At 67.0% G+C, this 13,063-nt stretch overlaps 2 protein-coding genes across 3 annotated transcripts; both read left to right on the top strand.

Moving 5' to 3' along the window:
• The first annotated feature begins 19 nt into the window (after positions 1-19).
• On the top strand, positions 20-5,790 carry TNFRSF4 (TNF receptor superfamily member 4). Its single transcript, XM_004781310.3, has 7 exons — positions 20-3,080; positions 3,361-3,483; positions 3,983-4,084; positions 4,437-4,503; positions 4,948-5,144; positions 5,296-5,400; positions 5,495-5,790. The coding sequence occupies exons 1-7, from the start codon at positions 2,927-2,929 to the stop codon at positions 5,563-5,565; spliced, it is 819 nt and encodes a 272-aa protein (XP_004781367.1). The 5' UTR covers positions 20-2,926; the 3' UTR covers positions 5,566-5,790.
• Positions 5,791-5,924: 134 nt separating this feature from the next.
• TNFRSF18 (TNF receptor superfamily member 18) lies at positions 5,925-12,637 on the top strand. 2 transcript variants are annotated; one of them, XM_013050400.2, is made up of 6 exons: positions 5,925-8,033; positions 8,116-9,823; positions 10,636-10,752; positions 11,635-11,722; positions 11,882-12,084; positions 12,153-12,637. In XM_013050400.2, the coding sequence occupies exons 2-6, from the start codon at positions 9,607-9,609 to the stop codon at positions 12,272-12,274; spliced, it is 747 nt and encodes a 248-aa protein (XP_012905854.1). In that variant the 5' UTR covers positions 5,925-8,033; positions 8,116-9,606; the 3' UTR covers positions 12,275-12,637. The 2 variants fall into 2 exon arrangements, with proteins under 2 accessions (XP_012905854.1, XP_004781370.1); XM_004781313.3 differs by having other exon boundaries at positions 10,633-10,752.
• Positions 12,638-13,063: the final 426 nt, after the last annotated feature.

The following is a 13,063-nucleotide window of genomic DNA, read 5'->3' as shown; positions in this document are numbered from 1 at the left end:
AGAGGTTCGGTCACGTTCCTGCCAGGCCCCTGGGTGCGGCTGCCCGTGAGGGACGTGCGTAGCGGCGGGGAGGCCCGCAGGGGCGCGGGGGCCGAGGGTCTGGAGCGTGGCGCGGAGGTGAGACCCCTGGGAAGTGCTGGCCGGAGAGGGAAGATCTGAGGACCAGCCCCTAGGGCAGGGGCTGTGGGGAGAGCCCCCTCCGTGCTGCGGCCAGGCTGGCTGTGGGCGAGCAGCAGAGGTGGCCAGGGGACCTGGAGTCTCACCGAGCCTGTGGTCAGGGCCTGGGAGGGCCTGAGAGCCTGGGGACGGGACGGGGCTGTTGGTGGTGGTCCCGCCAGACCTGGATTTGTCCCAGGCCCTTTTTGGAGGTCAGCTGTGCCCAGTGCTTGTCCAGCATGTGGGGACAGAGGACACTGAGCTGTGAGGGGTTTAACAGACCGAGGTTCCCTGACCTCACGTGCCTCTGAGCTGCCGCCTCCAGCCCCTGCCCCTGCCCCCTCCGTGCTGGGCATCCCCTCAGGAGTCCTGAGCTGTGGGCTGTAGCGCCTCAGTGGGTCTGCTCAGGCCTTGGAGGGCCCTGCTCAGGTGGGGGCTCCAGCCCGGTGGGCAGAGGAGCTGCCTTGAGCTGCCCTCATGACCTGCCCTTGCCACAGGGATCCGCTTCCGAGCAGCGTGGGGTGGGGCCGCTGTAGCGGAAGGAGAGCGCGGCGACACCTCTACCGGGTGCCCCGCAGATGAGAAAGACTTCAGAAGGGCTGGGAGTGTGTGGTGGGAGGGGGTCCCCACCGTGGCCGGGCCCACGTGGGTGAGTTGGCAGGGGCATGGGCGACGTGGTTGTCTGTGCTTGGCGGGTCAGCGTGAACAGGGACTGGTTTGTGGGCCAGGTGGGGAGGGCCCCGGGGCAGTGGGGACCCGAACTGCCAGAGGGTAGGCAGTGCCCACGTGGCCCCCAGAGAAGGAGAGGGGCACACTGGCGGGGGCGCTGCCCACCGGATGCCCAAGTGAGCTCAACCTCAGAAGCTACAGTGCATCAAAAGAAAAAAGGTTTTTGTCCCCCTCTATGGAAGACAGGGTTGCGCACAGGCACGCACACCAGGCTGCCCGGCGCCCCAACCCCCTCCCCTGGGGGCCCCCTGGCTGCTGGCAGAGGCTGCCTCTCCCTCCACCCCCGCTGTTGTGGGCGGTGGCCTCGTCCGTGGCAGCCTTGCCCTGCTCCGCGGAGGAATTTCCCACAGGTGGGCCGCGGGCTCCGCTTCCTCACCTGCCGTCGGGGAGTCAGGGAGGGAATTTCCAGCCTCTCCCCGAGAGGGGCCCTCTGCCCGAAACTTCGAATTAACTAGTGTATGGTTAATTTCATCTCAAGGTTAGGGTTTGAAGGGTCCAAAAAAACGACCCAGGGTAGCTTCCCCTGCTTCCAGGGCACCCAGTGATGTCTGAGCCGCGCGCGAGTGTTCCTTCCTCTCTCCATGCCACAGCCCTGCACGCGGCCCTCCGCGCCTGCCCTGGAACCACCTGGGGCTGTGTCTGAGGGTGCCATGTGCTCCAGGGGGCCATCCGGTGGGTCATCCTGTCCCATTGTGGTCTCCACTGTCCCATTGGTGCTGTGAGGACACCCCAAGCCCAGCGTGGGTGTGGGGTGGGATGGGCTGGGCTGGCCTGGCCACCGGGGAGGACACAGAGCCAGACTGGGCCGCGGGCGCCCCCACAGGAGCAGCCGCACACGTGCCACACGCGGCACAGGTTCACACGTGCTCGCGGCTTACTTCGTACCCAGGACGCAGAGCAGGTGCTGTCCTAACAGAACACCGGGGACGGCCGTCTCCCTGTCCTGGGGCCGGACTTCTGAGAGCACGTGTGGGCAGGGCTGTACCTGTGCATCGTCCTCACGCAGTCTCCTGCTGCGCTGGCCTGGGGTCTCCCCCAGATGGAAGCCAGCCTTTGGGATCCGGACTCCCCCCCCACCCCCGGCCCCACCACCCTGTCTAAACTTGACCAGCAGCCCAAGAGGCCCCACCTCCAAACAGCCACATGGGAGGTCAGGGTTTCAACACATGAATCTGGGGACACCTGTTGTGCTCAGACACGCTGCGCGCAGCACAGCCCTGCCTCGCGCTCGTGTGCTTGCCACGTCCGCCGACACCCCTGCCGCGCTCCCCCCCTCTGACCTCTTGACCACTGCCTCCGTCTGAGCTGGTTTTGGACGCCTGGGCCAGGGACTGTGCTCTGGAGTTCGGGGCTGCTCTCCCCTTGAGCCGGTGCCCCGTGGAGGGTCCAGATGGTGTGAGGCCTGTCTCCTGATGCAGGGTGCTACCTCAGTTTACCCGTGTGCTCTGTGCACCCCTTTGCTGAGGGGTGAGGATTGCCATGAGTGTAGCCTTTTGTCGGGGGGGGGTGGTTGCAGGAGCAGACACCTGCTCCCAAGGGGTCCGACCTGCCCTCCACAGGGAAAGCGGGCGCCCAGAGGGAGCGAGCTTGTGGAGGGGTCGTCTGGCCAGAGCAGGAGGCTTACCCGTGTGCCCAGCCGAAGGGGCACCGTGCCCCTGGTGAGGTGGGGCGAGGGGGCGTCCTGTGTGGACGGTGGATGCGGACTAGATGTGCTGGCCCCACCAGGGGTCTGGCGGCTGCAGTTCCTCACTTTGGCCCCAGGTCTGCGAGCCGGGTCGGCGCCCCACTGCCCGCTGACTGAGCCGCAGGTTAGTGGGCGTATTTGAGGCGAGGAGGGCCCAGGGCAGGAGAGAAGCCCGCAGCCTGGAGGGTTGCTGCCGGACTAGCCGTCTTCTTGCCGCAGCCCAGGTCGGGGGTCCCCAGCCCTTCCTGGGCTTCCTTCCTCCTGGTCCCTCCCCCTCTCTCCCTCCCCACCCCTCCCCCGCAGCCCTTATAGCCACATCCTGCAAGGAAAAACCCCAGACTCCTGCACTGCCCTGCGATGAATCCTCGTCTCCTCGTGCAGGCTTGGCGGCCCCGCGGGCCCCCCTCAGCCCTCCTGCTCTTCGGGCTCGTGCTGGGTGCTGCGGCCCGGCTCACCTGCGTGGGGGACGCCTACCCCAAAGACGGCAGGTGCTGTCAGGACTGCCCACCAGGTGAGCGGCCCCGGCCACAGAGCTGGGAGGGCCCCCGGGGGGGGGGGGGGCTGGGACAGGAGGGTGGGGTCCTAGGCATGGGACACACACGGGGATGGGGGTGGGGGAGAGGGGAACAAGCAGATGGGGTCCCGGGACACAGGGGTCATGGGCTAGGGGACCCAGGCCGGCGGAGTGGGGGACGAGTGGGGGACCGGCAGCCAGGCCCAGGGCCCTGGGCCGCCAGGACTGAGGCTGGGGATGCGGAGCCTCACTGAGGCCGGCCTGCCTCCCGCTGCAGGCTATGGGATGGAGAGACGCTGCAGCGGAGGCCAGGACACCGAGTGCCACCCTTGTCGGTCTGGCTTCTACAATGAGGCTACGAACTATGAGCCCTGCAAACCCTGTACCCAGTGCAATCAGAGTGAGCGTCACCCGGACCGGATCCCAGACCCCCCGAGCGAGTCCCTGGCGCCCCCCCCAGGCGCTCCCAGGAGGTCCCCATAGCCGCAGAGACAAACCCCAAACCACAGTGGGGCCTGCTGCACCACGGGGGCCCCCTCGGAGCCCCTCCTTCCTCCCAGGGAGGGGGGTGCTGAGGCCACGAGGAATCAGGCAGGAGCACGTGCCCAATGGCTGGCCGTGGCAGGCAACCAGAGCGGGATCCGAGCGCCACCGAGGGTCCTGCTGTGGGCCTGACGGGGGGTTGAAGGGAGGCCAAAGCCACCCTGGGTGGGCCTCCCACGGGCCACGTGGCCAGAAGGAACGTGGCATCCAGGCACTGGAGAGAGCCCGGAGCCCCGTGAGCCCCGCACGGCGGCGAGGGGGCTGCTGGTCCGGGAGCCCTCGGCCCCCGTCCTCCAGCCTGCACAGCAGCCCGCGGCTCTGCCGACCGTGGCCGCCTCCCCTGACCCCCCCCCCAGGAAGTGGGAGCGAACCGAAGCAGAGATGCACGCCCACACAGGACACGGTCTGCGGCTGCAAGCCAGGCACCGAGCCCCAGGACGGCTTCAAGCGTGGCGTCGGTGAGCCCGGGGGTGGCGGCGGGCAGCGTGTGCACGAGAGGGCAGGGTCTGCGTGCCCGCGGGGGGTCCTTGGGGCTGACAAGGAAGCCCGTCGTCCACATCACCTGCTGTCACTTGCCACTGTGCCCCCCAGCCCCACAGGTCAGACCGAGTTCCTTTCCCCCAACACACAGGCCAGGCCAAGAAAGACGGGGGGCCCGGGTCGGGGCCAGTGGGCGGAATGCGGGCCGGGAGGCGGCTCTGGAGGCTGTGGCGGGGGAGCGCCCAGCCCTGCAGGACTAGCTCCCAGCAGCAGCCGCGTCCAGGTCCCCGAGGCGGCGGTGAGGAGACCGTCCTGCTGTCTTTGTTGCAGACTGTGCCCCGTGCCCACCGGGGCACTTCTCCCCGGGGGACGACCAGGCCTGCAAGCCCTGGACCAAGTGAGTGGCCTGGGAGGCCCCTGTCCCCTGGCCCCTCGTGACTCCTGGCCCCCCCATGCTGCCCGCCGCCTCAGCCCTGGGCCAACCTGGGTGCCGGGTTGGGGTGAGGAGTGTATGCCTCTGTCCCAGGCCCTGGGAGACCGTGAGAGCCGCATCCATAGCCGGGGCCTCCACGGAGGGCAGGAGGAGAGCAGGGTGGGCAGCACAGCGTGAGGACGTGAGCAGGGAGAGGGTGGGGCAGGGGTCCCTGGGGGCTGTGGGGCTTGGGCAGGTCCTTGGCCTGTCCCCTGGCTAGGAGTGGGATGCTGCCTGACAGGACCCAGGGGGGCTCTGATGGCCACTGCTCCCCACGCGTCCCTGGTCCTGCCTCATTCTGGGTCCTTCTGGGAGGAGTTGGCTGGGGGTCGGAGGCTCCGGCCTGAACAGTACCCCTGCCTTTGTCAGCTGTACCCTGAAAGGAAAGCGTACGGTGCGGCCAGCCAGTCAAAGCTCAGATGCTGTCTGTGAGGACAGGAGCCCCCCGGCCACGCTGCCATGGGAGACCCAGGGCCCCCCAGCCTGGCCCCCCACCACCCAGCCCACCACAGCCTGGGCCAGGGCCTCTCAGGAGCCCTTCACGCCCCCTGCAGAGCCCCCCAGGGGTAAGGGGGGTGCCTGGCCTCCCCCCAACAGGGCAAGGAAAAGGGGGGTAGGGAGGGGGGTTGGGGGTGCCCTCTGCCCTCCTGGAGGCCCTCTGGGGCTGGACCCCTTGCTCCAGTGGACCCCACCCCAGCAGGCCCTGCCTCCCCGCAGGCCCCCAGCTGGCTGCTGTCCTGGGCCTGGGCCTGGGCCTCCTTGCTCCCGTGGCGGCCGCGCTGGCGCTGCTTCTGCACCACAGAGCCTGGCGGCTGCCCCCCAGTGAGTACCCCATGTGACCCTGACCCCGAAGGCCTCCCACGCATGGGGGCTGTGACCCTCCCCCACCTCCTGCCTCGGTCCTTCCCCTCCCCAGGTGGAAATAGCTTCCGGACCCCTATCCAGGAGGAGCACTCCGATGCCAACTCCGCCCTGGCCAAGATCTGAGCCAAGACTGGAGCAGCTAGTGCTCCCCCCACCGGCTGGGTGCCCCCAGGGCCTGCTAGACATGGAGGGGCTTTGGGGTGCCCCCATGCGCAGGCCGCTGTGTCCCATAACCCCCCCACCCTGCACCGTTTTAGGTGCTCCTGGCCTGCGCCCAGGGCTCTGCTACGTATGCCGTGCATACTCCCCGCCCAGGGTAGCCCCCCAATAAATGACATTGGCGAACCATCTCCGACTGGCTGCCCGCGGGCTGAGTGCCACACAGCCATGGTGGGAGTGCCAGGGCCAGACCCACTCTGGCGGGGGGGCCTCTCCAGCCGCGGCAGGGGTATGGGACCCCCTCAGAGACCCTGGCACCCCTGTCCTCACCCCTCCTCTGAGCACGTCCCGGATCCAGACGCGGGGGTGGGCAGGCCACATACATGTCCTGGGGGACCGAATGACCCCGCGGCTTGTTGGCGGCATCCAGGAGCCGCTTCTCCGAGCCCCGCACCTGGGTGGACAGGCCCTAGGCTCCCCCGGCGAGCCCACAGCTTCCAGCACTAATGGGAGCAGGTCGGAGTCCGGAGGCCCCAAAGGGGATGTTTGAGGACAGCCCTTCAGGTCTCTGTGTGTCCTTGCAGAGCAGAGAGCTCAAGAGCCATTCTTTTTCGAGACCTCTCAGATCCCATGCCTGCCAGACCTGCGTGTATGTCGTGGGTAGTGAGTGGGGAAGCTTAGGTGTCGCTGCTTTGGGAAAGTGGAGATTTCCAATCAAGCTGAGCCGCAGTTGGCCCTGGGGTGAATGCTGAAAAACCCCGATGCCGATGCCCATCGACAGTAGAGTCCCACAGACAAGGACTTGTCCGTGACCGTGGTGCCCCTCCTGCTGGGTTGCCAGGCCAGATGGTGAGCGTCCTTCGCAGCTGCTGGGTGACCTGAAGCCAAAGGCACTGCGGCCAGCGCAAGACTCTGGCCCTGATGTCGGCCGAGCCCTGGCCACCAGCCCTCCTTGTTTCCTGGGCCATCTTTCTCCCCAGGGTCACCCCAGAGGCCCATCCAATGTGTCTTCAAACCTCTGAGCCCTCTGCCCCGGGGCCTGGACGCTGCCAGGGGAGGACAGAGAGCCGTCCCATGCTCAGCCCCACTGAGTTCCCCGTGTTCTGGGGGGGGACGCAGCAGTGGACAAAACAACGTGAGCCGTACCCTCCGCGCAGGCGGCAAACCCGCACCCTTGATCTGGGGACAGTGGTCACCAGCATAGTGTGGAGGCTGCAGAGAAGTGCTAGGGGACCTGGTAGAGGGCAGGGTCGGGGCAGGGTCGGGGCAGGGTCGGGGCAGGGTCGGGGTCAGATCCTGCACCTGAGGCCTCCCCCCCACACCTCCAGCTCTTCCCTCAGCCAGGACACCCTCCGCTCACCTGGCAGCTCCACACCTGCCGTGGGCCAGATTCATCTTCTCTGCTTCTACACCAGCCCTAAGCACTCTCCAGCCCCTCCCCCCACCTGTCTGCTGAAAACCCTCACACGGTCTCCACCCCAGGCCCTGCATGACCCCAGGCCTGGGCCTCGAGCTAGGGCTCTGCCCAGCGTCCGCTGTCCCCCTCTGCGCCCCCACCCCGTCCCCACCCGGCCCTGCTGTCGGGTCCCCTTCTGCAGGCACCACCCGCCTCTGGTTCTGCCTGGCCTCCGTGAGGGGCCGGCTGCTAACAGGAACAGGGGACACGTGTGAGCGGGAAGAGCTGATAATGCAGAAGTGTGGTGAGCGGCCTAGGGCCCTGGAAAACACAGCAGATAAAGATCGCCACTCCCCTGGCTGCCCAGCTCTAGAGGCTCTCCTCGTCCCCAGAGCCTGTGGCTGGGTTGGTGGGGGTGGGGTGGGGCTTCCGGAGGGGCCGGGGCAAGAAAGATGCAGGCACTGACGCTGGGCTGACGTCACTCCTGCCTTCCGAGGGCCCTTGCTCAGAAGCCGCTATCTCTGTGGGCATTGAACGTGGGCTGTCTGCTTTGTGTGCAGCTGTGGGCGGCAGCCACGGAGGACTCTTCCTCTCCTGCCCGCCCACGGGCCCTTCCCGTGGACTTTTTCTGCACGGAGCTCCTCCTGCCCAGCTCACCTTCACTCCTCCCCACTGTTTCCAGAAGCTTCTAACCATGTCCCCGCTTCCAGAAGGAGCAGCTGACCCATGGCACAGTCTGACAAGCATCATTTGTAGGGTATCGATCATGTGTTCCTGGGCCACAGTATATCGCGAACTTACCAGAATTGGGGTGACCCTGTACTGCCCCAAACCTGACCCCTCAGGTCTTTGAAGTGAGCAGTGGATGAAGGTCTAGAACTGCGGGTTCTGGGCGTGGATTCCCGCTCTGGATTCCCGCCCTATCCCCGCGCTCAGACCCATCTCCTGGAGTGGGAGATCCCACGGCTCCGCGGAGCCTCGGGCAGCCTGGAGCTACAGCCCACCCGAGAGCCTCCTCACTTCCCTGCACCACCAGGTTTGCCCCCTGCGGAGGAGCCGTGTATCCTGGGACCTGGCAAGCTGAGTCACCCATGGCTAATTCCTGTCCATTCCCTCAGGAAAGGAACAGCTGCCCATCAGGCCGGGTGGCAGCTGCAGGCCTCAGAGACCAGTACCTCCAGCCCAGAGCCGTAAGCACAGTCCCACTCCTGAGACCCGGGCCCCAGGGAGGCTCACGGGAGGAGGCAGGGCCCCAGAAGCCCTCTGTGCTGCACGGGGAAGCTGAGGTGCGGGGGATGGGACAGTCTCACGGTGAGTTGCAGGCACAGAAAATTGGGTCAGGGGCTGGCCCTCCACTGCCCCGGGATGACCAGATTCGTCTGGAGAGGTCTGGGTGGGAACCAGCCCAGCAGTCTGTGCCGGGACCTGAGCAGACCACCTGGAGGTTTAGTCAATGCCCAGACCTCTCCTTACTAGCGGCCTGTCCTGAGATCTGAGGAGGTCCTTGGGTTGGGAGGTGAGGGGTGGCTCCTGAGAGCTGTAAGCTGTGAGTGTGTGTGTGCGTGAGAGTGTGTGAGTGTGCGTGTGCATGTGTGTGTGAGTGACCTGGAGCCTGGTCAGACCTTGTTGGCCAAGTGAGGGGGTGTGTCCTGATCCCCAGAAAGTAAGGGGGCATTGTCCCCATCCCTGGAAAATGGGGGTCCTCTTGGTGTGGGGTAGGACCATGATGTTCTGGGGTCTGTAGGGTTCGCAGAGGACAGGTAGTTGGAGATCTTTAAAAGCCCTTGGGGCTCTCCTGAGGAAGTTGGGGCAGGGGTAGGGGAAACAGCCAGACACGGAGGGGACACAGCGAGGGAAGCGTCCCCAGCCAGACCGTCCTCCTGGGGGTCCCTGCGCCAGCACACCCGTGGGCACTACCCACCGCAGGGCGCTGTCTGCACTTAGCACCTGCAGCGCCCGCCTGATGGGCTGCAAGTCTAGAACAGAAAACATCTCCCACCTGCTCCCTTCCAGTCCAGCCCGGCGAGGCCGCCGGTGCAAGCTATGTTCAGGGTCTACCCCCCCCCACATGTGGGGGCATATTCAGCTTCCGGGTAGGAATTCCTGGACCAGAGGGCAGGGACACTTAGGAACCCCCAGGTGACCACCCCTGCGCAGGCCGCACACAGTCTCCTGGAGGCCCCACCCCCTGTGGTTGTGCGCTGCCAAGGGCAGAGACCGGCGGGCTCCCCTGACTTGGAAAACGATCCTTCTACTGAGAGCAGCTCTGGGTTCCCATCCGGCGTGAGGGGCAGCCGCCGAGATTTCCCGCGTGCCCCTGCCCCCCCCCGTCCCCCTCCCGCCTGGCCCTTTGTTCCAGCGGCCGCGGGGCTCCCACGGGCTCCAGGGCCCGGGTCTACTGAGGGTCCCACACGGCTGTGCCTTCTGCGGTTTGGACAAAGCTCCAGCCACACGTCACCGCTGCGGTCACACGGAGCTGTCGCTGCGACCCCCGGTGCTCCGCCCGCCCGTTGAATCGGGGGTTGCCGGGGGTCACGGGGGTCGGATGCGAACCGTTTCTCCCCGCTCCCGGCATTTGGGCCTGCGGGGCGGGGTCTGGGCGTGCCCGGATGGGGGCGGGGCGGGGCCCATCCCCTAAAGTCTCCCGGCCCCGTCCCGCCATGGGTGCCATGGAAGCGAGGGGCGCGCTCGCGGCCCTGTGCGGCGTCACGCTGCTCTGCGCCCTGGGCCTGGGCCAGCGCCCCGCCGGGGGTCTGAGCTGCGGCCCCGAGCGCCTACTGCGTGGAACCGGGACGGACGCGCGCTGCTGTCGCCCGTGCGTCCAGGGTAAGGCGCGCGGGGAGCCTGTCTCGGAGCGCAGCAGCGCCGCGCCCTCTCCCTGTGCTCGGACCCGGCCTCCACGGCGTGGCGGGCAGATCTTCTGGGTCCGGAGCCCAGGGACCCTGGGCAATGGGTGAGGGGCGTGTAGCAGAGGGGAGCTCAGCTCGGGCCAGGGGCCATGTGGGGAGCCAGGGGTTAGGGGGTGAGAGCCTTCCCCAAGGAGAGTCTTGGGTCCCAAGGCGGAGGAAAGCTGTCCCAGCTCTTACTGAGCGGCTTCTGCCCCTCAGGCCAGCACAAGTTCTGCCCCACCTCTGCCTCGGACCTGCCTCTATGGGTGAGGGGCGAGGGGCATGTGCCCGCCTGGGGACAAATACTGCAGGGAAAACAGCCCAGAGTGTCACCCTGCTGAAGCCTGGGGGTTGAGAAGGGGGATCTCTGAGGGTCCCAGTCTCAGTGCGGCAGGCGGGGACAGGCAGGAGGAAAGGGGAGAGGGAGTAGGTCCCCCAGGCGGCCCCCTTGCCCAGCAGGGACATGTTCTGGTCACATGCCAAGTCACAACCACCCTGGGTGGGAGCAGCTTCAAGGCAGTGGGGGACACAGCCAGGTCACAGGGGTGCCTGTGGGGGAGGGAGACAGCGGGACCCCACTGGGGTGCTGGCTCCCAGACAGGAGCCCTCTGACCTCTAAGGGTGACTAAGGGTGGAGGTGTGGATGGCCCATTCCCTCTGGGGGGCCCTGGTGGGGTGGTGGGGGGAGTCCTGAGGAGGGAGGGGCTTGGCCCAGCTGTTGAGAGGGCTGGCTTTTCTCCGGCTCAGCAGAGCCCTGCTCTGAGGTGGACTGCACGTGTGTGGAGCCCGGGTTCCACTGCGGGGACCCCCAGTGCACCAGCTGCAAGCATCATGCCTGCCCGCCGGGCCAGGAGGTGCGGCCCCATGGTGAGTCGGCGGCAGCTGCGGCCTGAGCGGGTTGGGGGTCTGACCGGGGCCCAGCCAGAGCTCACGGCGGTGGGTGTGTGGCGAGCGCCACGAGGGTGTGGAAGGAAGTGCCTGTGTGTGGCGGGTACGTGCGTGGCCTCTGGGCAGGCAGGCTCCGGCAGCTCCGTGGCAAAGCCCAGGTGGGTGTGGCCGTTGGCTGCCTGTCGTCTGGACCCAGATGGGGTCCCGGCACCCCCGCGGCTGCAGCGAGTCCTGCCCTCTCTTCGCAGGCTTCCGGTGCAGCTCCAGGGCATTCCTCAGGGCTGGTTGGGGGAGTCCTGGGGGTGTCCACGGGCTGTCTGGCCAGTCCTCCCTGTACCCTGTATGTTTGTGTGGGGACACGCCCGCCCCTTCTTGCCCTGTCTGGGGGGCAACCTTTTCCTGGAAGCAGCAGCTCAGATTCTCCTGGGGCCTGTTTACCTGCTGGGAGGGGCCTGGTGTAGCCTGAGGGCCCTCGTGGCACAAGCCTCACCTTCTGTCTCCGGGACCCAACCTGGCCGCTTGCCCTCCCGGCTGCTGGACCAAGTGTAAGGCCTGGCCTGATTCTGGCCTGGTTTCTACTTCTGCCCCTTCTGGGCTCCCTTACCTCCAGCCTCCAGTGGACAGGCCCCTGCACTCCCCTCCTCTCCCAGATCCCCCAGGGACCCCCACCAGCTCAGGGTCACAGCCTTGGGGTCCCCCCAAGTCTGCCTTGCCCACAGATGGTTGCCCTGGAATGGGGCACACCTAAGCCCTGATTTTGGGCCTCAGTGTCGCAGGCGTCAGAGACCTGTTGGACCCAGGCCCCAGGCCCCAGGGACCCTGTCTCACCTACCCCAGCAAATCCCATCGGTCTGTCTCCAGGGAACTTCGATTTCGGCTTTGAGTGTGTCGATTGTGCCACAGGGACCTTCTCTGGAGGCCAGGAAGGTCGCTGCAGACCCTGGTCAGAGTGAGTGCTGGTGGGGCCTTCAGGTGGCTGGCCAGTTCCTGAGGGAGGGGCCTCTCCTGTCCTTCCTGGTGACCCGCCTCCCACTCGGAGGACAGCAGCCACGTGGAAGTCCCGCTCGGGTGGGCGAGGGCTGACGGAGGGCTCTTCTGTGTGTCCCAGCTGTTCCCAGTTTGGGCACCCCCCCGTGTTTCCCGGGAACAAGACACACAATGCCGTGTGTAGCCTGGGGCTGCCGCCCGCTGAGACGCACGACACACTGGCCATCGTCCTCCTCTCCGTGACCGCCTGCGTCCTGGTCCTGAGTGCGGCCCAGCTGGGCTTGCACGTCTGGCAGCTGAGACGGCAGCGCGTGTGGCCCCCAGGTCTGTTGTGCCCCTGGGGTGGGAGAGGTGGGTGCCTGGCCTGCCTGCTGACCGCAGCCGCTCTGCAGAGACCCAGCTGCTCCTGGAGGCACCGCCGCCCGCCGAGGACGCCTGCAGCTGCCAGCTCCCTGAGGAGGAGCGGGGGGAGCCGCTGCCCGAGGACAAGGGCCTGAGGCACCTGTGGGTGTGAGGCTGGCTGTCCTCCGACGGCCGACCCGGATTCGGACCCTCCCAGGACACGTCCCAGGGCTGGCCCGTGGGAACAAGGGCTCTGCACTCACTGTGGGGCCCCAGCTCTGGGCCCGGCCCTGCTCCCCTCGATGGTGGAAGTGGGTGGGGGGTGGTGTCAGTGACCAGTCCCCCAGACCATGCAGAAGAGGCAGCAGCTGTGGCCAGACCCCATGGGGCGTACAGCCGCAGCCGTGGCTGCTTCCCTCCCTTGCTGGCCCTGATGGGGTTGTGATGTCTGTGGGCCCCTGGCTTCCAGGACAGGAGGCTGGGCCCGGTGCAGGACTGGGCTGCAGGCAGTGCTCAATAAACACTTGTCCAGCGACTTGAGTGGCCGTGTTCTGGGGTGGGCAGCGCAGGGAGACGAGGCCCCTACCAGTACCCCCCCACCCCGGCCGGCTCCTTCCAGCCGAGGCGGGGCCGGGGGTGGGGCAGAAGTCAGGGCCATTCTAGTCCTGGCCCAAGCGCTCAGCAGGGACCCTGGAAGGCTTCCTGGAGGAAGGGCAGCATGATGGACACGTGTCCTGTGTGCCTTTTTGCTGCCCTGTCCAAACCCCCCTCCCTGGCAGTCTGCCTGGTGTCTGGGACAGTTGGATTCTGTGCTCTGTGCTGGTCACACAGTCTGCTGGCTCCTGGGAGGGGTCTGTCCCTGTGTCATTCTGGCCCCAAGTCCAGGGCGAGGCCCGTTTCTCCAGGCAAGTCTTCCTGGTCAGGAGGGCAGCCTCTGCGGTCCCTGCCTTTGGCCCCCACC

This window comes from Mustela putorius, unplaced genomic scaffold (assembly GCF_011764305.1).
Source record: "Mustela putorius furo isolate JIRA1106 unplaced genomic scaffold, ASM1176430v1.1 tig00003853_pilon_pilon_pilon, whole genome shotgun sequence".
NCBI lineage: Eukaryota > Metazoa > Chordata > Mammalia > Carnivora > Mustelidae > Mustela > Mustela putorius.
This window is presented reverse-complemented; position numbering and strand designations above follow the sequence as displayed.

Bases quoted from the DNA above. Each gene is read 5' to 3' on its own strand.
- TNFRSF4 (XM_004781310.3), top strand. From the start codon at position 2,927: ATGAATCCTCGTCTCCTCGTGCAGGCTTGGCGGCCCCGCGGGCCCCCC. The intron at 3,081-3,360 runs GTGAGCGGCCCC...CTCCCGCTGCAG, and splicing joins CTGTCAGGACTGCCCACCAG to GCTATGGGATGGAGAGACGC. The intron at 3,484-3,982 runs GTGAGCGTCACC...CCCCCCCCCCAG, and splicing joins CTGTACCCAGTGCAATCAGA to GAAGTGGGAGCGAACCGAAG.
- TNFRSF18 (XM_004781313.3), top strand. From the start codon at position 9,607: ATGGGGGCGGGGCGGGGCCCATCCCCTAAAGTCTCCCGGCCCCGTCCC. The intron at 9,824-10,632 runs GTAAGGCGCGCG...TCTCCGGCTCAG, and splicing joins CTGTCGCCCGTGCGTCCAGG to CAGAGCCCTGCTCTGAGGTG. The intron at 12,085-12,152 runs GTCTGTTGTGCC...GCCGCTCTGCAG, and splicing joins GCAGCGCGTGTGGCCCCCAG to AGACCCAGCTGCTCCTGGAG.